The sequence below is a fragment of the Streptopelia decaocto genome, assembly GCF_964273445.1.
Source record: "Streptopelia decaocto genome assembly, chromosome: 14".
In the NCBI taxonomy this organism is placed as follows: domain Eukaryota; kingdom Metazoa; phylum Chordata; class Aves; order Columbiformes; family Columbidae; genus Streptopelia; species Streptopelia decaocto.
In genome coordinates this window covers 363,477-386,722 of record NC_138669.1, presented here as the reverse complement: position 1 = coordinate 386,722, position 23,246 = coordinate 363,477, and the positions used below count along the sequence as shown (strand labels likewise).

The 23,246-nt window shown below is 50.9% G+C and overlaps 1 protein-coding gene across 9 annotated transcripts in view; it reads left to right on the top strand.

The window, feature by feature from the left end:
• The window catches only part of SULF2 (sulfatase 2), a gene marked incomplete at its 3' end in the record, with an annotated part of 102,163 nt that extends 79,622 nt beyond the window's left edge, over positions 1-22,541 (top strand). For 6 of the 9 annotated variants that reach the window (XM_082065125.1, XM_082065131.1, XM_082065128.1 and 3 more), the window contains 11 exons: positions 8,686-8,893; positions 12,726-12,957; positions 15,146-15,242; positions 16,862-16,956; positions 17,826-17,885; positions 18,296-18,465; positions 19,171-19,313; positions 19,529-19,652; positions 20,338-20,368; positions 20,661-20,717; positions 21,759-22,541. In XM_082065125.1, the coding sequence (XP_081921251.1) occupies positions 8,686-8,893; positions 12,726-12,957; positions 15,146-15,242; positions 16,862-16,956; positions 17,826-17,885; positions 18,296-18,465; positions 19,171-19,313; positions 19,529-19,652; positions 20,338-20,368; positions 20,661-20,717; positions 21,759-21,789 (1,248 nt within the window). Of the gene's footprint in view, positions 1-8,685; positions 8,894-12,725; positions 12,958-15,145; positions 15,243-16,861; positions 16,957-17,825; positions 17,886-18,295; positions 18,466-19,170; positions 19,314-19,528; positions 19,653-20,337; positions 20,369-20,660; positions 20,718-21,213; positions 21,711-21,758 lie in introns of those variants that run through there. The other 3 variants (XR_014185375.1, XR_014185376.1, XM_082065132.1) reach the window with 3 other exon arrangements.
• Positions 22,542-23,246: the final 705 nt, after the last annotated feature.

Genomic DNA, 23,246 nt, shown 5'->3' with positions numbered 1-23,246 from the left:
ATTACCACATGTCTCCGTTATGGAAGAAAGGGGGACAGCCCTGTATCGCCTACACGCATCCACAGCCTTATGTTTTCTTCCATAGATAATAAAATATCTTTGACATCTGTAACAAGTGAGCATAAAATGCCAGCTCTGTACTCAGAGTCGCCAATAGATTGCAAAGTGAAGGTGTGCTGATACGAGATGCGTGTGCTGCATCCTCGTTGTCAGGAGACAGAGAGGAGAAGAATTGTTTTGAGCAGTGCAGTCAGACGTAATTGGAAGTGATAGGATGAAATTGAGCAAAAAAGAAATGTAAGTTGGACATCAGGAAAAACTGCCTAACAATCAAGTCAATTAGAGTCCGGGAAGGGCTCTCGAGGGAGTCTCAATCCATCCAGCCCCTGCTTTGGAGAACATGTCCTAGTATGTCTAGACAGCAGGAATAGGGGGAGATGAATGTGCTTATTTGAAGATAAACTGTGTCCAAATATGGGTGCACCCAAAAGTCTTCAGAGTGAAGCAAGACCAGCTTCTCAAATGACAGATGGGTGTTGTCTGTTTGCTGGTGCTGTTCACAGCTCTGCATAGTAAGGAGAGTGAGCCCAAATGAAAAACACCCCCTGCCGTGGGGGGTTTATGCTGTACAGATACAGTGGGTGTTCAGGAAACATCTCCTGATCCTGCAGGACACCTTATTGTATACGGAACAGTATCTGCAGTATTCAGTGCAAAAGGCGGATTTCCACATCCTGATGCAAAGATGGAGAGGCGGCTGGGTCAGAGTTAGGTGGGAGCTTGCTGAGGTCACTGGGGCTCTTTCTTGGACTCAAACTCGTGTTCGGGACCTGCCGGTCCGTGCAGAGCAGCCTGAGCAGAGCCAGGGAGTCTGGAGGGGCAGCGGTGAGAGGCACCGATGCGGGACAGACACTCGAGAGGGGAGGGGATGGGAAGAGACAAGGACAGAGCTCAGAGGAAGGAGAGGTAAAGAGAGCTTAGAATGTGAGACGAGGAGTTGGAAATGCTGCTCTGTGAGCGTGCAAGTTGGTGAATACCGTTCTACCACCACAAAATGCTCTTCCTTTGCAAATCTGTGTCACCCTCCTTGACCTATAATTGTTTTGATAAGAGAGCACCAGGATCATGGAGATGAGGCTATTCATGCTGTTTAAGACCTTGTTTCAGAGTCCATTATGTGGGATTTTTTTGGCAACACTAATATATGTAAATTCTTCCGAGTGCAATGGGAATCTGTGTGTTGCCATGTTTTCTTTTTCAGTTAGTACGGTTTGGTCTGTGTTACTTATTTGCATCCAACAAAGGGCGACTGGAGGCTCAGATGAAAAAGCAGCTCAGCATTTGTATTCAAGGATTTAGAAGAGATGAGCTCTTTCTTCCCACGTGAAATAGAAAACGTTTATCCTAGTACCTAATGGCTTCCACACCATTTTTTCCTCTTCAGTGTAGTTCGTCCCTTCAGTTCAGAGCTGGCTCCTGAGTGGAAGCTGACCCACTTTCATCTGGCGGCTGCATTAATGTGCCTTTGTGGAAGCCAATTACGGGAGCAGCGTTGCTCTGTGGAGTGTTCCCCGCCGCTCCACGGCACCGTAACAGCTGCACAAAATCTCCCTCTACATCATTTGCCAACCTCGTGCGCATTTGTTAAACGTGCGATACCTGCAGCACTGCTGATTATTTTAAGGGGCCCATGCTGTACGTGTTAAATGCTGTCTCTAGCAGGACCTGTCATAGTACAAAAGTATCGCTAATTTGTGAAGAAAAAAATAGTTGTTTGAATTCACAGTATTTCCTTTTCAAATCCTTTTTTATTTTCAGAGGCCTATTTATGTGCAAATCTGATAAAAGTAGAAATTGCCTTTAAAAAGCCCTAAAAATATGATTTTATATGATAGTTTTTTCACCAGGTGACGGGCTGGTCGCGTCGAGCGGCGCGGGGGACGCGCCGGGGTGGGGACGGGCTGGTCGCGTTGAGCGGCGCGGGGGACGCGCCGGGGTGGGGACGGGCTGGTCGCGTCGAGCGGTGCGGGGGACGCGCCGGAGTCACCGCGCTGACACCGCCCCGCCCGCGGTGCTGCCGCGGTCACGGTCACGGTCACGGTCACGGTCACGGGGTCTGCGCGGCAGCAGCTCCCGGCGGTGCCTCCAGACCACAGCTCCACCGCCGTGATCATCATGAGCCGCCGCCTGTGCCAAGGGTGGAGCCGCAGGAAGGATTTTTCTCCGTGTCCTGAGGGCACTATAGCTTGAACTCAGTGTTGGCCAGACCTGGGACACTAAGTCAGGTTTTATAAGGAATTTCTTTAAAAACTGAGAAGGAAAGTTTTGATCTGGGTATCTTTTGTGGTTGTCTGGCTCTCTTGTACCCGGCAGAGATATCGTGAGGTTACTGAAGAATTCAGGCTCTGTTGATAAGTGAAGCGTATCAAGCCGCTAGAATCCAGATAATGTTAATAGCTCATTAGGCGGATCTTTCGAGTTCCTGGATTCCATTGCGAGTTGCATGTGCTCAGCAACTTTGAGAATCCGGTTCTTAATCTGTGATTGCAACAAGAAATGACTTGTTGATAACTTTGTACATTAAAAATTTTATCAGCCCTCAAACTGATAACATTAAGAGGCAACAAACCATGAAAATTAAAATAGTGATGATTTATTAAGGCTGTTTTGTATTCCTTATCAGGAATTGCGATTAACCAAACTATTTTCCTCCTTCAGCCAGAAATAGCCTATAATGATTTCCAGGGGCTATTTTACTGATGTGGTTTTTTGCTTGTTGTTGCTTCACCCAACCAAGAAATCTGCATCTCTTGTTAACTGAGAGTTTTACACTCCTCGTCCTTCTAACCGCCCAGCAGTGGGTGTTGCGGGCGGCTTGCCCCAATCAGTACCGACACAGAATCAGTAAAAATGCCCGTTTCTTTCCAATATCCCGGCATTGTGGCAGTGGAGGATGCTGGGCGGGAGGCCAGGAGGTGGCTCCAGGGTCAGAACTGCTGCAGACTCCCTGTGGGACCTCGGGCTGATCAATTCGCCTTGTGGTGCTGCTGGTTTTTTTCCTCCACTACTAGTGTACAGCTACAGTTTGGGGCATTTAAAAAGGCCTCCAAATTTTCTGTCAAGAAATTGTTCATCCATGTTGTAATTGTAAGGTTTGAGTGGTACGTAGTGTGTGACAACTGAGATTGAGCTGAGAGCTCAGAGCTCGGAGTCTTCAAACGTTGTGAGCCAGGGTAATGAAATAATGTCCAGTCGGAATGAAGACCGGGTGTTGCTGTTGATGTACTGATGACACGAACCCGAGGAAACTAGAGTCATCCTTGTCAATGGATAAACCGGAAGAAGGTACCAAGGGGAAAACATGTTAAAAGACGAAGAAAATAATTCCAGTTGGGCACGTTTGGTCAGAAATAGCTGAGGAACGCGTCTGCGTGAATCTAAGAGACGCTGACACAAGGCGTGGGGCGGCTGCTCCCCGTCAGCGCGCGGGGCGGGACGCGTGCGGGACGCCATGGCGCTGAGGGGACGCGTGCGGGACGCCATGGCGCTGAGGTGGGCGCTGAGGGGACGGTGCGGGACGCCATGGCGCTGAGGTGGGCGCTGAGGGGACGGTGCGGGACGCCATGGCGCTGAGGTGGGCGCTGAGGGGACGCGTGCGGGACGCCATGGCGCTGAGGTGGGCGCTGAGGGGACGCGTGCGGGACGCCATGGCACTGAGGTGGGCGCTGAGGGGACGCGTGCGGGACGCCATGGCGCTGAGGTGGGCGCTGAGGGGACGCGTGCGGGACGCCATGGCGCTGAGGTGGGCTGTGCTGCGCCGGGAACGCGTGGGCAGTGGAGCTGCCCCTTCAGAGGAGGGCTCACGGCTCTCCAGGGTTGCGCTGGTTTGTCCTCGTTATTTGCCCAATAAAAAAATAACAAAAGGAGCAAAGCAAAGGAGAAGAGCTGACTAAACCGTAACTTCAGCTGTTTCCTCGTAACTATACCGTAACTGTGCTGTTTCATAGAAGAAGAAATGTGTCCTGGAAGCTGGAGTGTTTCTAGGCCTTACAGCAGTTTGTCTCTAGCTCCCCATCCAACGTGGCAGCAGGATGGCGTTCAGAAAGCACCCACATAACTGAAGAGCATGGGGGGTGCTGAAGTGCTGCTCTCGGGGTGCTGGCAGGGCAGAGGTTGTTGTCCCGCAGGATCTCTGATGCTGGAGCCCGTGTCCTGCGCCCGCCGGGGAGGCCTTGCTGGCGGCTGGCTGAGCGGAGTTTCGCTTCTCGCTTCTCTGTAAAAGGGAATGGAATCTCGTCTGCTTCACAAAAAGCGGAGCTGATGAGACGCAGCGTGATGATTTAAGGCTGAGCTCTGGAAGCCGTGTGTTTCTGTACGGGATTGTTTCTTAGCAAGGCTTGTGTGATCAGCCCCTTTCCCTAAAGAAAACAGTGTCAATTGAGAGAGATTCACTGAGGAAAAGGAGCGAACTGCAGGGAGAAAATCCTACAGGGAAGGCCATGGCTGTTTAATTCTGACTGGGGCCTCAAGTAATGACTTTGAATTAACATCTGTGATTGCTGTCACGGTAAGAAGACCTTGATGGACAATAATGCAAAAACCACTTCATGGTGATGGGGGCTGTGGAGGAAATAATGGGCTTTTGACACACAGAAAAGATACAACATGTCTTTTTCTGCTGAAGAGTCATTTGCATGCCCAAGGTGAATGGTGTTACTGGCGGGAAGCCGGGCATCTCTTCAGTCTGCAGCTGCTGCTGTCGAGATTCAGGTTTCATTGATACTGAAGTCTGAATTTACTCTCGTCCATACGTAGAGCAGGTAGTTTGGTCTGGAGGGGAGAATGTATGCTACAAACTCTTTCTTTTGCCTTTGCCCTGCACCTTTGCACACCCTTCTGTCCAGGAGCACTGGTTTCTCCATTGGACTGAAGGCCGCACTCTCGTGCCCTGCGCGGATGGCTGGGCAGCTCGTGCGGGGCGGGGGGCAGCGCTGGGCGGTGTGAGAGCCCAGCACGGAGGGCAGAGGGCACTGGTTTCTCCATTAGGCTGAAGGCCGCACTCCCGTGCGTGCGCGGATGCTGGGCAGCTCGTGTGGGGCGGGGGGCGGCGCTGGGCGGTGTGAGAGCCCAGCACGGGGGCAGAGGGCACTGGTTTCTCCATTGGACTGAAGGCCGCACTCCCGTGCGTGCGCGGATGCTGGGCAGCTCGTGCGGGGCGGGGGGCAGCGCTGGGCGGTGTGAGAGCCCAGCACGGGGGGCGGAGGGCACAGGCACAGCAGCCCCCCGGCCTGAGGATGCAGGGAAATCTCCAGCTGCAATAGCTTTAAGACTAAATGAGGTGTTTGGAAAGTCTTGCACAATGTGAGCTTGATGGACTCAGGACGTATTGTAAATGCCGTTTATTTGATGTCTTGAGTAGCTGTTGTGCAAGGCTTTACGGGAGGAAAGACAGGTTCTTCCTTTGGAGTTTTGATATGAGTTGGGATGAAGATTGGGGGGAGTCTGGGTTTTCCAGTGACGTTTAGTTTGTGTTAAACTGGCTTTCCTTACCTCTTGTGAGACACTATGCGCTATAGAACTTGAATTGGGAGTACATCTTCAGGTGTCATGAAGAAAAGACCTGAAAAGTTGGGGGCAAGTGGTGAACTAAGGGCACTTTGTTTTCCTGACTGATCGAGTTGATCCACTATTTCTATGCCATTATGTTTTGCTGCTGGATGGTGATTACCTCTTATAAAATATTTTAATCTCCTCCAGGGGCTGACACAGGTTTCTGCACGATGCTATGCTGTGCATTAGAAACCAGTTTGAAATGCCAGAATTCACAATGTTCCAAGCTTCTTGACTGCCAAGCAGGGGTTTCACAGTTCCCTTGCAGTTCTGCCCCTCTTCACTGAGTCTGAAAGTGTCCCGTGGAAATGGCTGCAACTGATACAGCTGTGGTAGTGACCTAGAGCATTTGTATTTGTACGTACAAGCAGAGCAAGGGTAAGTTGTTGATTCTCAGACACATCCACACACACGCCTGTATCTGTTTTGTGGAAAAAGAGTAAAAAGCTTGGGAACTCTTTTGCACGTGTTGGGCGTTGGCGCCTGCAGTCACGTCCGCGGCTCTGCAGGCTGCTCGGCGGGGGCCTCTTGGTGCGCAGAGCGCCCCCGGCGGGGCCTGGGGGGTTCACTGCCTTGGAAAGGTCTCAACTGCACCGAAATGAAGGGATTTTTTGCAGTTCACCTGGAGGGAAAACGAGCATCACTTCTTGACAGGAGATGAAAGAAACAGAGGGAAAATATTTTTGGGCCACACATCAGAGCGCTTATTTACAGTAGTTCTCATCATGACATTTCACTTGCCTTCTGTTGAATCTCCATTTTTCATGTATCAGGCACCTACAGCATAGAGCTCTACTGAGCAGAAAATGAAGTTTGTTCGTATATTTTCAAAAATAAGACTCAGGTGTTTTGAAATGAGAAACAGCAACAAAATTTTTACATAATTTTTCATTGTGAAAGAAACCATTGCTTATTCTAGTAAAATAACTTTTACTTCAAAGCTCAGCCTGTGTGTTGCCATTAAGCATTTATTTAAAAAAGACTCAGAAATATATTCTTCAAGTTATTTTTGCTCTACACCACGTCTAGGTAAATGTGTCCTGCTTTGCAGATGAAGACAGTCGTGCAAAGAGATCTGATCCCCGTGTCTTATTGTCAGTATCTCTCATTGATTTCCTGTCATTCCTTGTGCTGACAGTTAATCCAGGTTTGTCTGCGCAGGGCCAGACCTGGATTGTACAGCAGACTGGACACAGTGTCAGCACCTAAGAAGTAATTATAGCTCAGGAGACCTGTCATCCAATTGTCTGAGGAAATAAGTGGACACATCATAAAACTCTGATCATTTCCAATGAGAGGGTCTCCTGTGGACACAGATAAATCCACTGTAACTAGCCAGTTCACTTGGACTCCTGTTAAATTCTGTGTTATAGAAGCACAGTGACACTGTTGTCTCGCTGTTCTGCCATGCAAACAATGGAGTGAATTTCAACGGGACACGCTGGCTCTGTGGTCCCAGCCCGGGCACCCCCTGTGGGAACCGGGGTGGCTGGATGTCCCTCGTAGAGCTGCAGGCTGCTGTAAAATGGCATCTCACTTGGAAGCTGTTGCAGTTTTTCCTTCTGTTCTTTTATTTGGAAAATTGTCAATATTCCAGTGAGTCCCAGAGGCACAGACCTTGAATTTTGTAATAAGGAAAAAGAGGAACGCCTCTCGAGACTGAGCAGAAAGCTGAAGTGTTTCCCAAAGTCTCTACTTAAAGCAGCAGCAACTGCCGCCGTGAGGGGTTTGATGTATCTCAGAGCCCAGCTGTGTAGCTCGCAGCGTGTCGGTAAATGAAGGAGTAGGTGAGATCATTTTGTGATGTATCTGGGAAGTGGGTAGGACTTCTGTGCCAGGATGAAGGTGGCCAGACTCCTTTGCACAAAGGACCCGTGAGCAAGTGACTTCAAGTTCTGAGCAGCAGAAGGAACTGGGGATCAGAGATGAGATTTTCTCTAGTCTGAGTGGAAGAGGGAGGCGATTCTCTTCACAGGCGCAGCTCAGCACGGCCTGTCCAGCCCAAGGGTGTTGAGTGGGAAAAGCTATTAAGAGGAACACTCAAGATGGAGATAACCTCTCACTACGCCGGCCTACAGCCTTCCATGGCTGATCCAGTCATTACACCCTTTTAAAGGTCAGTGAAGAGAAACAGGCATGGCAGTCCTTTTTCTTATCTCTTTTATATGACCACCTTAGGGTGGAGTGAACTATATACTGGAAGTGGCAGGTCTAGATAATCAGCTCAGACCAGATCTTTACAGTAAAGGAATCCACAACTTGATTAAAATCGTCCCATTGTCAGGCATTTGAACTGGGAAAGAGGAAGGGACTCCTCCAGAACGTTCTCCTGTGTGCGGGTTGTGGCTGAGATCACGTGCAGGCCTGGAGCCTGATGCTGTTCTGGCGCGGCAGCGGCACAGGTTCCTGCAGCGCCACAGCAGACTCGCTGCTGGGCACAGATCCTTTCCACAGGTTCCTGCAGCGCCACAGCAGACTCGCTGCTGGGCACGGATCCTTTCCACAGGTTCCTGCAGCGCCACAGCAGACTCGCTGCTGGGCAGGGAGCCTTTCCACAGGTTCCTGCAGCGCCACAGCAGACTCGCTGCTGGGCAGGGAGCCTTTCCACAGGTTCCTGCAGCGCCACAGCAGACTCGCTGCTGGGCAGGGAGCCTTTCCACAGGTTCCTGCAGCGCCACAGCAGACTCGCTGCTGGGCAGGGAGCCTTTCCACAGGTTCCTGCAGCGCCACAGCAGACTCGCTGCTGGGCAGGGAGCCTTTCCACACCACGTCGTGGTTTATGCCACAGTTGTGCTGCTGAAAGCCATCACTTTTCACCTCCATGGTTTTAGCTGTAGTAGTGAATTTGTTAAGAACTTCCAGTTGTTCTGCCTCCAAGGAACAAACGCAAGACTGTCCTGAGGAATTCCTGTTTGTCTGCAGTTGGAAGGTTACAGAAAACCTCTGTTCTGGTAGTGGGTGACAGATGGACCTCAGCTCAGCTTACCACAACCAGGAACCTCTGGCAGATCACTGGAGCTGGCCGGTGGACAAAGCGCAGTTGGGACAGTCTTAACGATGACACTTTTCTTCCAGAAATGGCAGTGCGTGGAAGACGCCAGTGGGAAGCTCAAGCTGCACAAGTGCAAGGGGATGGCGAACCTGGCAGCTGCGGGCAACAGCAAAGGCACCTCCAATATTTTGCCCAAGTATTACAACAGGAATAGCGAAGACTGCAATTGTGAAGAGAATGAATACAAGCTGAGCCACGCTGGACGGAGGAAGAAACTCTTCTCCAAGAAAAGTAAGTGAACTCACTGTGTCTTCAGTTACTGCCTTAGAAAAATGTGATGAGTCTGTTCACTATAGTACGCATAATGTCCTGATTTTCATGGGTGCTGAGTTCTATCAATGTATTTCTGTGTAACTAACTGTGAAACAGTATGCCTTATATTGGACAATGAGATCTGAAAACATCTCTGTATGTAGGAAGAGAAGTGTTTTGATCCAAAACAGGGTTGCCTATTTATGTCCTTCAGAAGTAGGAAAGGCAGTGCACACGGTGTAGTGGCAAGCAGCACATCCTGACATAGGCCGTGAAACACGAACAGTGCTTTACAGCACATGCTCCAGTTTTCAGTAGGTACTGCAGTGCTTGGAGCTGTTACTGCAGTAATTTATTTTTAATAAGGTTGCGTGCGCTTCGTTAGCGAAGCTGGTTGTTTGCACGGTGCTGTGCTGCGCGCAGCCGGCAGCAAGGCTGGCTCACCAGAGGCGGCGTTCGGCGGGGCCGCGGGCCCGGCTGCGTGGCACAGGGCGGGTGCGCTTTCAGAAAGCCCGTTCCGCTGGCTCTGTGTTAAACCTCAGTCGGACTAACATCTATATTTGAAGTACGTAGTCTAATTATAGATTAAAGAGGCGAAGGGCAGCACAGAATTATTATTCACTTGTAATGTTTCTTTCGTCTCACTCCTAAGGAGCCTTAATTATTTAGCAGATTAGTCTTCCTGTATAATGACCTGGCACAAGCTTCAAACAGAGAGTTTAAATTGATTTTCTCCCATTATATTTGCCTTGCAAGCTGATTAGTACCTACTAAGCTAATTTTTAGTTGAAAAAAATTATTGGTTCCAGGATGAAATTACTCAACTATACTTGCTGTTTAAATATGTGGCACAGCAGATAATCTTTAAATAACACTAGATCTTGCAGTCCAATTAACTTTCATTTTTTTGAAGTCACACAGAAGAAAGTTCAGTCATAGGGAGTAAAATAACAGGAGTAAATTGAAGGCACTTAAATAAAAAGGAAAAACGATTTAAGTGAGGGCAACATAATGCTATCTGCTAATAACACTTACTTAAGTACTTTTCATCTGCGTCGCGCTTCTGAAACATGACCTGATTTTCACAGCATCCAGAGGAGGTGGTTAAGCGTAGAGCCACCTCTGGTTTGGGTGTGAAGGAGGGTGCGGAGAAGCGAAGCTGCTCTCTCCAGCGGAGAGGTCAGAATGGTGGGGTTTCCTCCCGTTCTGCTCAGAACAGGCAGTTCGTACCATACCCTCCAGCTCACTCATTGACCCCTAAGGCATAAACCTTAGCAGCACAACGTAGGATCTTGACAATCATGTTCCCATTACTTGTGTCTTGAGTGCAATAATTGCCTCATTTCCCGCTCCCGCAGCCGCTGTGCCGCGCAGTGGACCAGGTCAGCGCGGGCCTGTTGACACACACTCTTGTCTTTGGTGTTGGCTGTTCTTTTACATGCACTCACGCAATAAATCGCACACTCAATGGGCACAAAGCAGTACAAGTGAAGGTAACATACCAAGGTGTTTTTGAACAGACCACCAAAAAGCTGGCACGCTGGATCACGAATGGCAAGAGGGTGACCTGAATACTGATGATGTGTATTTGGATTTTTATGCCGTGTTTCGGTGTGTTCAGTTGGCCCGGGCTGTGTCACCCAGGCCGGTGTGTTTGGTTGTCCTGGCTGTGTCACCAGGCCGCTGTGTTCAGTTGGCCTGGGCTGTGTCACCAGGCCGCTGTGTTCGGTTGTCCTGGCTGTGTCACCCAGGCCGGTGTGTTCGGTTGTCCTGGCTGTGTCACCGGGCCGCTGTGTTCGGTTGTCCTGGCTGTGTCACCAGGCCGCTGTGTTCGGTTGTCCTGGCTGTGTCACCAGGCCGCTGTGTTCGGTTGTCCTGGCTGTGTCACCGGGCCGCTGTGTTTGGTTGTCCTGGCTGTTTGGCCGCGGGCCGGGCGCCGCGGTTCCCGTTGTTCATCGCTCGGCGGGCGGTGTGGCCGCGCTGGCCTGTCGCACTGGGGAGAAGGTGAATTGTTAGTTGGCTGAGCTTAACAGGATGAAATCAGGGAACAATTAAAGAAGTGGGAGTTTATGCTTTGAATATAATTGTCAGGGTGTAGCTTTTTGGAACTTCCTCCTCCTTCTACAAAGATGGGAGTTTCCTTCTCATTTAGTCAAACTTTTCCTGACTGGCTGCCTGAAATGGGGCTGGTTTTGGGTTTTTTTCTCTTTCTTTTTTTCTCTTCCCCTGTTGAGCAGTGACTCACCTGGCTTAATATCAGCAATAGACTTTGAACCACAGGAGGAAAATGTGCAAAGCCCGACAGTGCAGCTGGTGTTCTGCTTCCCGCGCGTGGCGCTGACAAGAATCTGGTGCTTGGGCCAGCCTGAGGTGGGAGGAGATGTTTATTTCTCTTCCCGCAGTCTGCAAAATGGCTTTTGAGACCTTTTGGATTAGCATAAGGCTTCTTGAAAAAAGTCATTCTGTGTTAATGCCGAAGCATGCCACTTGACATAGTATTTCTTTGGTCCATTTTGGTTGTTCTACCTCCCCCCCTGCCTTTTTTTTTTGGCTCGTTTTGCTGGGGATGTTATGGATATTACCCCGTAGAGAAAGCTGGGCTGTCTGCAGAGCTTGGGGTTGCGAGACAGATGTGTCTTCTCATTGGGCACATGGGTTGGCTGCAGGAGGAGTCAGCGCCGCGGGCCCGTGAGGCCACCAGAGCAGCCGGGGGCCCGACGGCTGGCACTGGGGTCTTGGGCGGCTCCAAGTCTCACACACAGAGCGAGGACTGGAGGAGATGGAGGTGGAGGAGCAGAGGGAGATGGAGAGGAGATGGAGAAGGAGAGGAGATGGAGAAGGAGAGGGGAGGGGAGGGGAGAGGAGGCTCTGGGACTTGGGCTGTACTTTTTTCTCAAGGAATGAGATGATTGTGCTCAGTGTAATGAGTGACTCTCAGCAGTCATTGGCGGTGAGCAGGAAATATGGTCTGAGATGGCCCCCATCATACAGCAGGGAAATTTCGGTATGGATTTGGACTCTGTAACTAGGATATATTTCTGCCATTCCAGACTGAACAGTAGAGGAGCTCTGGGGATTTGGGCAGGACAGAGAACTTTGGAAGGCATAGCGGTGAGCAGATCAATGAGAATCTCATACTGCATGGTGACAATTTGTAGCAAACGGTTCCCTTTGCCGTGGGCTGCGGATGCAGAAGCCCAGCCTGAGGGCGTGTGTAGCGCCGGAGGGCGCTGCCCCGTGCGCAAACTCACCAACGGGGCTGCGCAGCGGGCCACAACTGCGAAGGAAAGAATTACATTTGGAGAAAGATTCAGATATTAATCACTCTCAAGAATTCCAGCATCTAACCTTGAGGAGAGAGCATGGAGTTGAGAAGAGGCTCCGGCCGAGCACCGGGGCCTCTTCAGCAAGCGGGGCGGGAGTCCTCGCCCTGGGGGTTGTGGAGAACCGTGGGGGACCCGCGGCTGCTGTCCCGGGTGGGTTTGGTGTGTTACCGCCATCTAGTGACACCTGGGCAGAGCTGGGACTTTGGACGAGCCGTTTGCTCTCCAAGTGATACTGGACAAGCACATGTTCTTTCCCCTCTGCCATTCCTGTGCATTTGCATTACAGCTGCCCCACGGTGTCCTGCCTTAAGGTGTCCGCCTGTCCCTGCAAAACCTATTGAAGCAGCAGCTCTGAGGGCAGCTGCTACAAACCCCATTTGTCATCCGGCTAATTCCAAATGTCACAGTACGGGCTGGTTTTTTTCTCCCAGTTGTAACATGCTGTTTCTCCCCTCCTTAATACTTTCACTTCCTTTTCCGTGCAGAATACAAACCAAGCTACGTCCGGAATCGCTCCATCCGTTCTGTGTCTGTGGAGCTGGATGGAGCCGTTTCTAACTTGGGTTTGGAGGATGGCTACCAGCCTGTCTCGCTGAGAAACGTCACCAAACGGCACGCGATGCAGAGGGAGGAGGACGAGAAGGACACGGGGGAGTACAGTGGGACTGGTGGCATTGCAGAGTATACGGCCCCCAACCTGATAAAAGTGACTCACAGGTGAGTGCACGTCATGTATTTCTAAAAGCTTTTGCTGCTGAAGTGGCTGCTCCACATAAATGGGCGTTAACTTGTGATAAGCTCATCGTGTCCTCGGATGCCCAGTCCAGCTTCACTAAAATTTTTATTCTCGTTTGTACAACAGTTTTCAGTTTAGTTTTAATTTTGCGGCGTACAGAGGGGCCTGAAGAGCTGTAGCAGGGGCTCTGCAGTCTGCTGCGCTGCGGTGGCGCCGACGGGCGGCGCAGCTGCGCACGCCTGCGGAACCACGGGGGGACCCGCGGCTGCACCCCCGCTGCTGCGCCCCCGCTGCTGCGACCCCGCAGCTGCAACCCTGCAGCTGCGACCCCTCTGCTGCGACCCCGCTGCTGCGACCCCGCTGCTGCGCCCCCGCAGCTGCGCCCCCTCTGCTGCGACCCCGCAGCTGCGACCCCTCTGCTGCGACTCCGCTGCTGCGACCCCTCTGCTGCGACCCCGCTGCTGCGCCCCCGCAGCTGCGCCCCCTCTGCTGCGACCCCTCTGCTGCGACCCCGCTGCTGCGACCCCGTTGCTGCGACCCCGCTGCTGCGCCCCCTCTGCTGCGACCCCGCTGCTGCGCCCCCGCAGCTGCGCCCCCTCTGCTGCGACCCCGCTGCTGCGACCCCGCGGCTGCGCCCCCTCTGCTGCGACCCCGCTGCTGCGCCCCCGCAGCTGCGCCCCCTCTGCTGCGACCCCGCTGCTGCGACCCCGCGGCTGCGCCCCCGCGGCTGCGACCCCGCGGCTGCGACCCCGCTGCCGCGCACCAGCGGCTCCGGGTCAGCGGTGCCCCCCTTGGTGTCCCGGGGTGCTTTGTATTTCCAACACCACACCAGCCCCAAGGGGGGAAGCAGCCGCTCGCAGCTTTCTGTAGCCAGTGCGAGGAAAGGAAAATCTGTATTAATTACGAATGGAGTTGCATGGCCCAGGAGCACTGGGAAATGGGACTTATTGAGAGAGAGGTGAGGGAATTGTCTGGGCACTTTACTAGCTCAGTCTGTTCCTCACATGCAAGTCTAGGGGCTCATGGTGTTTCTTCAACTGTACTTAATTAGTTTACTCACCATTTCTGCTTGTGAATTATCAGGAAATCCACCAAACATTATTGATTGCATGCATTAAGCTGTTTAATGAGTAGCTCGTGTAAATATGCACGAGCCAGTTAGCTGCGCTGACATCCATGGTTTCCATTTGCCTTCAGTCTACGGGGCGAGAGACTCGCTGACACGAGGAAATGTAGCTGGGTGGGCATCGCAGGATCGTGCCCTCTTATCTCAGCTCTCGTGAGTGTTCAGGGCTCATCAATCAGTATTTGTGCTTTTCTTCTGGACCAGTTAAATTGATTGTTGCTGTTTTGCTGGGTGAATCCCAGAGCCATAGGAGGAACCGTCAGGTTGCTGAGGAGTCCCCAGCACAGGGTGACATGCATGAGGCGCTTTAAGGAAGATACATGAGTACTGAACGTACTGAGCTTTAATTTGAACAGGTATTCAGAAATTGCTACCTGGTATTTATTGACCCTAGGAAACTTCTCAAGTACATTTGTCAAGCGTGTGGTTTTTTGTTTGGTTGTATGGGTTTTTTTGAAAGAATTTTAAAATCTGGATTGCATTAAAGTTAGTGAAACATAAGCACTTAAAATTATCAGAGGGTGTTTTAGCCTTTGAAGTCGGGGAGATATCTTTGAAAAAATTTATCCCTTTTGTAGAAAACAGCAAAATTTGTGTCCTTTTTTCTTCCTTTGGTTTATGATATAGTAATACATCTTATAAAGAAGTACTTTATCCTTGCCATTAGCCCTGTATCACTTGATTATGCATTGGGAGATTGGTTCTGAGTGATGCTTTCAGTGCTTTCTGGTTAGTAGAGATTATTTATGTAGACAGGCTAATGAATGAGCAGGAGCTCTGCAGCACAATTTACATACAGAAATTAAGCAGTCACCAGGTTCTGCTCGATAGCAGCGTTCTCCTTGAAAATTTCCATGGCAACTCCGACGAGACGTCTTTCCTGCTCCCAGCACACTCTTCTTCTCCTGAATGAACATTGTTTGAATTTCGCGTGTCATTTCCAGTCTGGCTTCTCATCTGTCCTGAGTTGTTATTAAAACCAGCTGTTTGCATTACCCTGTGTGTATCCACTGTAATAAACCCTGTTTGCTTCTCCATGCCAGGTGCTATATCCTGGAGAACGACACGGTTCAGTGCGACACGGATCTGTACCGATCTCTGCAAGCCTGGAAGGACCACAAACTCCACATTGACCACGAGGTCGGTGACGTTCTCGGCCCCGCGCTGTGGGCGTGCGTGTCCAGCACGGGGTCGTGCTGACGTGTTTGTGTGTCTGCCTGCCGTGGAACCTCTTGAACTGCTGGCTGATTTCAGAATAGATATTGCAGAGAGAAGCAGTTCTGAGTTTGTGCAGACGAGATGCTGAGTGGAGGAGGGAACTGGAACTGAAGGGACAGCTGAGAAATATCACAAGCCTATCAGATAAATGAGAGACTCACAAGTGTTCCCACCCTGGGAAAAGCTGCACCGGGATGTTTTCCAGGTGGCACTGGCCCCGCTCCCCGGGGTGCCCCTCAAACGAGGCCTTCAGCTGTCAAACAGAAACCCCGGGAAAGTGAGATTCATTACTTTTGGTGCTTCTAGATTTATTTATTTGCTTGCTTGTGTTTAACCCTTGTACTTTGGAATTGCATTCGTTTTCCTTATGCTTGTGGATATGAAGTTCCTGGAGATAGTGAAATTTGCCTATAAAATGAATCTGACATTTTTGTCACCTATATCAAAGAATATAAGCTCAAACCCCTCACACATTGCACCTGAAAGACACAGTCTTCTAAAGACCAGATAATGATGGAGCGAATGCCAAAGAGCAGGGTAAATGGAGAGACCTCCTGTAAGGTCACCGAATCCGCGGGCTGACAGCACAGTCCTGCCTGGGGACTCGTCGGCCTCCTGGGACGCTGCAGATGGACAGCAGCAAGGCAGATACTGAAAAACGTACGAGCTCTGCTAGAATTAGCAAAGGGCAGTTTCAGTGTTACCGTGCTCCTCTAACTCTTTTTCTGGAGATGTCGGGTGTGTGGAGTGCCAAAGAAACGAGGGCCGGCACGTCCTGCTGTGCTCCTGATGCAGGGTCGCAGGGCTGGTCTGTGTGTGTTTCGAACGCTGCCCTGTCTGTGCTTCAGCAGCCATGCGCTTCCACTAGACTCCCGGTCACGGATGCCTCGTGGTGGTTTTGCAGTGACTTTGTTGTTCATGCTGGATTACTCTGTTTTTTCTGCTGTGTAATGAACCGGAGTAGAAGCCCGTAACACCCGTCTGGGTGGAAATGGGCTGTGCTGGCTGTGTGTGCTGGGCTGTCAAAGCAAGAGTTTCATTTCCTGAAAAAAAAATGGGCAGTTAAAAATAAACCGTGTTGTGGCACAACTTGCTGCTGAATCCACGTCCTGCGCGGGCGGGCACCGCCGAAGGCTGCCGTGCAGAACGAGGAGCGCTGGTGCCTCGCGTCCTCAGCAGCTCTGAAGAGGAGGCTGCAGAGCTTCCCCGTCCCCTTCGCAGCTGCAGAACAGGCTGGAGTGTAAGGGCTTCATCTTCCTTGGAGTCGCCTTCTCCCCTTGCGGATGCGCCGGGGAGCACAGGACGCGGTCCCGTGGCAGCAGGAGGGGGCGTGGGCTGCGTGTCCCGGCCCCGCGCTTCCTCGGCACAGCGGGAGCAGGGACGCGCCTCCCGCTGTTCATGGTGGGATTGGGATTCGTGGGAGGTGCTGAAAAGGAAGCATTTGGTGACAATGGGTCACCATTGGGTTTGAGCAGGTCAGAAAAAGGCTAAATCCGGATGTATTTTTTTAACTGGTATCTTTATTTATTTATTTTTTTTAGATTGAAACTTTGCAAAATAAAATAAAAAACCTGAGGGAGGTGAGAGGTCATCTGAAGAAGAAGCGGCCTGAGGAGTGCGACTGTCACAAGATCAGGTACTTCTCGTGTGCTCGGGAGCCCCTGTGGAGTGCGCAGCGCTGGCTGGTGCCCCCGGGAGGGGCCAGGGCCCCGGGCCGCCCGCCGCCGCCCCGCCCGCCGCCGCCCCGCCCGCCGCCGCCCCGCCCGCCGCCGCCCCGCCCGCCGCCGCCCCGCCCGCCGCCGCCCCGCCCGCCGCCGCCCCGCCCGCCGCCGCCCCGCCCGCCGCCGCCCCGCCCGCCGCCGCCCCGCCCGCCGCCGCCCCGCCCGCCGCCGCCCCGCCCGCCGCGCTGGGAGGAGCCGGGCGGCCCTTCCGCCTCCTGCGCCCGCCCCGTCCGAGCGCGCAGGCCCCGCCGCCCGGGCATCCCGGGAAGGGTTTCCTGGGACGTCCGGGCAGTGATAGTGGGGAGAACAAACAAACACCCCAAACAAACACCAACCCTACAAAGTACACCTGGTATTGAAATGCTTTCATTCAGAAGGAAAATGACAGGAAGATGCTTGTCATCTTATCATCTGAACAAATTAGTGAGTATTTAGGTGAAGAAATGTTGTAACTGAGTTAAAAGTCTATTGATTTTAATCTGCCCCGTGTAGGGGAACAAGAACCAATGACAACTAACGTTGGGAGCTGTAGCTGATCCGTATTGCGGTTCTGCGTTGCAGCACCAGCGGCCGCGGCGCGCAGCGAGCGGAGGGCGGCAGAGGCGGAACATGCCGAGGGCCCGGCCCAGTGTCGCGGGGCTGCTCTGCGCTCCCCACAGACCCCGAATGAATGAATTGAAGCGACACTGGATTAAATCTGCTTCAGATGCAGTGCAGAAGTGTGCTGTGAACAGCAGCAGTTGTCTCTCTGTTGTTCATCAACAATGCTGGTTTTATTTTCCAGTTACCATTCAAAACACAGGGGCAAACTGAGGCACAAGGGATCCAGTCTTCATCCTTTCAAGTAAGTGAAAAAGGAAATACAAAGAAGTGAACACAAGGTCCATGCACACAAGTTACAAACTAAGCAAGAGGGGTATTTCATTTATCCTGTATTAAAGAGAACAAACACACAGGACAGGGCAGGGAACAAAGTCTTTGTTGAAATGCCTGTGAACTCTGGATATAAGGCACCTGCTTTGGAAGTGTCACATCGCAGACTTCAGGCAAGCCTGTAAGCCTCTTTGGCTTCATTTTTTTTCAGTGCCATTGAATTGCACTGAATTCCAGAACCATTTGGAAGAGAAACCATTTAATTAAAACATACCAGTTCTTCCTCTCCCTCACAGGTGCTTATTTTATTAGCTGCTTCATTTTTTTAGGTGTGTTCAAGTGTAACAGAGTCTGCATGACACCCCTGTTTCATGTGTGCAGGAAAGCCCTACAGGAGAAGGACAGGCTGTGGCTGCTCAGAGAGCAACGGCGGAAGAAGAAGCTGCGCAAACTGCTGAAGAGAATAAAGAACAATGACACGTGCAGCATGCCCGGTCTGACCTGCTTCACCCACGACAACCAGCACTGGCAAACCGCTCCGCTCTGGACACGTAAGGACACGGAGCCGCGGCCGCGCGCCGGGTGCGAGGAGTTACCCGTTCCGCTACGCGGCCTTCCGCACGCTGAGCGATCTGGGTGTGTGTTGGCGTTACCCTTGCGCAAAGGGCAAGGGAGTTAAATGAAAGCCGCTTGCAGATAAGAACCTGCAGGTACTGTGTGTAGCACACACGGGTGCAGCATCCCCCCGTCCGCACGGCTCCCGGGGAGAGCAGGCGGGAGCAGCGGGCGGCTCGGCCGGCGCTGCCGCCGGGGCCGGGCGCGCAGAACCAGCGCTGGGACGTGTTCTCTGCCCCGGGGAGAGAGGAGCCGTCTGTGGATACACACACAGCGCCATGAACAAAAGTGATCGTCGAGCTGTCTGTGGATACACACACAGCGCCACGAACAAAAGTGATCGTCGAGCTGTCTGTGGATACACACACAGCGCCACGAACAAAAGTGATCGTCGAGCTGTTTGTGGATACACACACAGCGCCACGAACAAAAGTGATCATCGAGCTGTCTGTGGATACACACACAGCGCCATGAACAAAAGTGATCGTCGAGCTGTCTGTGGATACACACACAGCGCCACGAACAAAAGTGATCGTCGAGCTGTCTGTGGATACACACACAGCGCCATGAACAAAAGTGATCGTCACGGTGCCGAGAGACAGCGGCATGCAGCTCATGTTTTGTAACTCTTCAATTTGCAGTGGGCCCTTTCTGTGCCTGTACCAGCGCCAACAACAACACGTACTGGTGTCTGAGGACAATCAACGAGACCCACAACTTCTTGTTTTGTGAATTTGCTACTGGATTTTTGGAGTATTTTGATCTCAATACCGATCCATATCAGGTATGTGATCATGGAACAGCTCTCATTGTTCCTTACTGATGATAAGGTGAAAAGTGGTGCGGGATTGGTGCAGGATGTATTCTAGATAAGGCCTGATCATTGAACATAGTATGATTTACTTCTTTCCTGTTACAAGTAAACCACATGTATTCCATATACGAAAGTTACCAAACTACTGAGCACTAGTTACTAACAGGAACCCCTGTCTATCGCAGCTCATTAATGCGGTGAATACGCTCGATAGAGACGTTCTCAATCAACTGCACGTCCAGCTCATGGAACTAAGAAGCTGCAAAGGGCATAAACAGTGCAACCCGAGAACGAGGAACATGGATTTGGGTAAGTGCCGCTCCCGTTACACTCAAGGAAACGGGTTCTTACTTCAGTATAAAACGCATTGGTCAGAAGGACCTCAGAGTTTCTTGTACTGGAATGTGCTGCCGAGGCTGATGGCTGCGTGCTCCATGTTTTATATTTGCTCAATTTGTGCCATGTAATGTTTCTTAACAATAATACTTCAGTAGTGTAGTGAGGATTATTGCCGAGATGTAGTTCTTTCTAAATTGCATTTCTTATACCCTTTAGTACAATTAAGCTGACATAAGAAATGCTGTTTTCAAGAAAACCATAACCTTTAGAGCTTGAACACCTCCACCCAAAAATGCTGTTATCTGAGTGCGCCAAAGCCCAAAATATTGTTTCGGGTCTTATTTAATACGTTCACCACATAGAGCTGTACATTTTGAAATCAACAGGTTCTGGCATTTAAATATACCACTGAAGGACATTTACAGAAAAGATTCAAACGTATCTATCCCAATTTACAACCTGTTTTACCTAGAATAAGGGATTAAATACAAAAAAATAGCAGCTCCAGTTGACATGTATGGAAATATTTGTCACGGCAATACACATTAATCTGTTAACATGCTTAGGTCTTTTAAAGAACTGTGCCTTACCCAGTACTTTATTCTGCTGCAGGCAATGGTTTGGTTAGTAATGTCGTTCATTTTTCCTCACCTAGGACTTAAAGATGGAAGCTACGAGCAATACAGGTACATTCCTTTAAAGTTAAATTATTACGCTTAAGTACCACCTTGGTGCTAAAGGAGCGAGGAGCGCGGGGTTGGGAACCTCAGGACAGACACGGCCCGAACGGCGTTCGCAGGCTGTTTCCGCCCGTTATTTGGAACGCCGGCGTTACTTCTGTTCCGACGCTACAGCATGTTCTAATCTTTGTGGCCAAAATTAGGCGAAACTTGTCTCCTTCCTCATCTTCCAGACTGTGCGCTGGTGGTTTGCTTGGTGATGGTTAACTTTTGTCTCCTTTTGCTGCTTGAAAATTAGGCAGTTTCAGCGTCGAAAGTGGCCAGACGTGAGGAGACCATCGTCTGCCAAGTCACTGTGAGTTGAGAGCCGGGAATGAAAAGCATTCAGCTTTCACTGCCCTGTCCTTCCCTCGCTTCTCCCTTTGCATGCAGCGCTTTTCTAACATCATCTTCTATTCTCACGGGATGCTGGAGCGGGAAATCTTGTAGATCATGCAAGAAATACGATGCTGCCATCGTTACAGGGAACCAGGGTGGACGTTTTCTGGGAATGCAGGAGCAGTGAGGTCAGGGCCGTCTCCACCCTGAGCGAAGGCGGGTGCTCAGGTGGAGAAGCCGGTTCTGGTTGACCGCCGGTAGAACTCGGAGACCGTGGTACTGGTTTTGCCTAAATTTAAACCTGCAGCAGCCACCTCGTGGTCTTTGCCAGAAAGAATAGAACTGATGGGAATTTCTTAGAGTAGAGAGAATACAATATATTTTCTTGCTTTATGTGCAGAAAAAAAGCAAGTTAGAACAGCAAGCAGACTACAAGACAGATCTGTACATTTTGTTTTATTCTGATTTTATAGTAAAATCCAAGATTGCTGTTTGCTTACGTAACTGCCCTTTACATCTTGAAGATGATGGTCAGTTCTCGCCTTTCCGGAGCCCAAGGGTGAGATACAGATTTAGACATGAAGAAGAGGGCCCTTTGCCGCCCCGCTCACTGGCGCTCAGTCTCCCCTTCAGCAGCGGGTCGAGACGTCCGTTCATTACAAATCATAAGGTGCTTTCAAATTGAGCGATGAAAAAAATCTGTACAGGTGTGTGAGTTGGCAGAGCACAGCGGTCTCACCTTGCCAAGGGGTTTGCCCCTGCAATGGTGACTCTTGTCTGGCTGAAGAGATCCAGGAGTGGCTTTAGAACCAATCAGAATTAATGAGAGAAAAGTTCTGTACGGGTTGAAGTTTCAGACATGGTTGGATTGTTGCTGTGATTGATACACCTGCTCTATTTGTATAGCTGCTCTAGTGTTTCAATTGGTTTTGTTCCTGCATAGAACCATTAAAAACATATTTCTAACCCCTTCCTAGTGTAATGTTATACACTGAATTGTGTTTGTTTTATCTTAAAGAGGACAACTGTGGGAAGGATGGGAGGGCTAAGCCCCCCGGCCGCCGCTCCACGAGGACACAAACCGCCAGCACCCGAGTCCGTGTACAGACCGAACGGAGCGTGTGTGACCTCGGAAGGACGGACACTGGCAGCCGGAGGGCTGGATAAACTGTGAGGCTGAAATAGATAGAATGTTTGCACTGGTGAGTGAATGAAATAGATGCAATGAAATCTGGGAAACGCTGTCAAAATTACAGGTCTCTGAAATCCACTATTGTACCTGCTTTTTGCTTTGGATGATCCCTCACCTGCTCCACAATGCATTTGCTCCAAGGACACCACTGACACCGCGGCCAGGAGGAGCCGCAGCGCCGCGGGGCCCCGTCCCGGCAGAGCAGGCGCACGACAGCGGGACCGAACGCCCCGGCCCAGCTGCGCCTCGCGGCACCAGGAGAACGGCAAAGCCAAGGGAGCTCTGGAGCGACACTGAGCTCACGTGGACGCTTTTGCTTCTGTCTGGGTAAAGGTAATGGTGGAAAGAGCTTGTGAGAGATTCGGGAGCTGAAGCGAGCGGCGTGGGGCGTTCTCAGCACCGGGATGTTCTTTCCTCTGAGGACACGTTCTCGTTCCACGTCTGCGTGTCCATCCTAGTGACACCTCTAGGAAAATCAGAGAAAATCTTCACTAACAGGACGCCAGATTCTTGGAGGGGTTATGTAAATATTGATCAATATACTGTTTGAAAACCGATTCCTTCAGGTTGTGAAGAATTTTGTTAATAAAAAGAGTGGAATGCCCACACGCCATTTCTCAAAATGTGACTTAATGTTGCACAGTAGATTTCAGAATTTATCCATTTTTAAAAGTACTGAAAAATTTCAGTAAATGTACATCTTAAATTTTAATGAGATCAGATTTGTATGAAGTTTTTTTACGTGGTAATATTCTATTGTATGTTCAGAACCAAAACAATTCCTTTGAGAAAGCAGCATTTGCTTAGTATTGTGACTTTTACATTCATTTTCTAAAAAGGCAGCTAGTTCAATACTTGTAGCAAATAAAGAATAACCTAGTTCTAGTTCAGTCTGCAAAAACAGAGATGTTCTGAATGACAGTTACTGCTTAAAGGCTTTTAAAAGGAAAACCCATCATTTTCCTAAGGAAGCACAGTGTACAGAGTCACTTTGAGTATTTTTGTAAGGACCTTATTAAACGCATCGCGGCACAGGCGCTGGCGGTGGGATCTGTGTGAGACGTTGTGTCACGTCAGCCTGCTCCCTGCTCCAAAGGCGGCGGGAGCGCGGGGCAGACGGGGCCGCGCTGGAGAGGAACAACGTCACTGCTCCCTGCTCCAAAGGCGGCGGGAGCGCCGGGCAGACGGGGCCGCGCTGGAGCAGAACAACGTCACTGCTCCCTGCTCCAAAGGCGGCGGGAGCGCGGGGCAGACGGGGCCGCGCTGGAGAGGAACAACGTCACTGCTCCCTGCTCCAAAGGCGGCGGGAGCGCG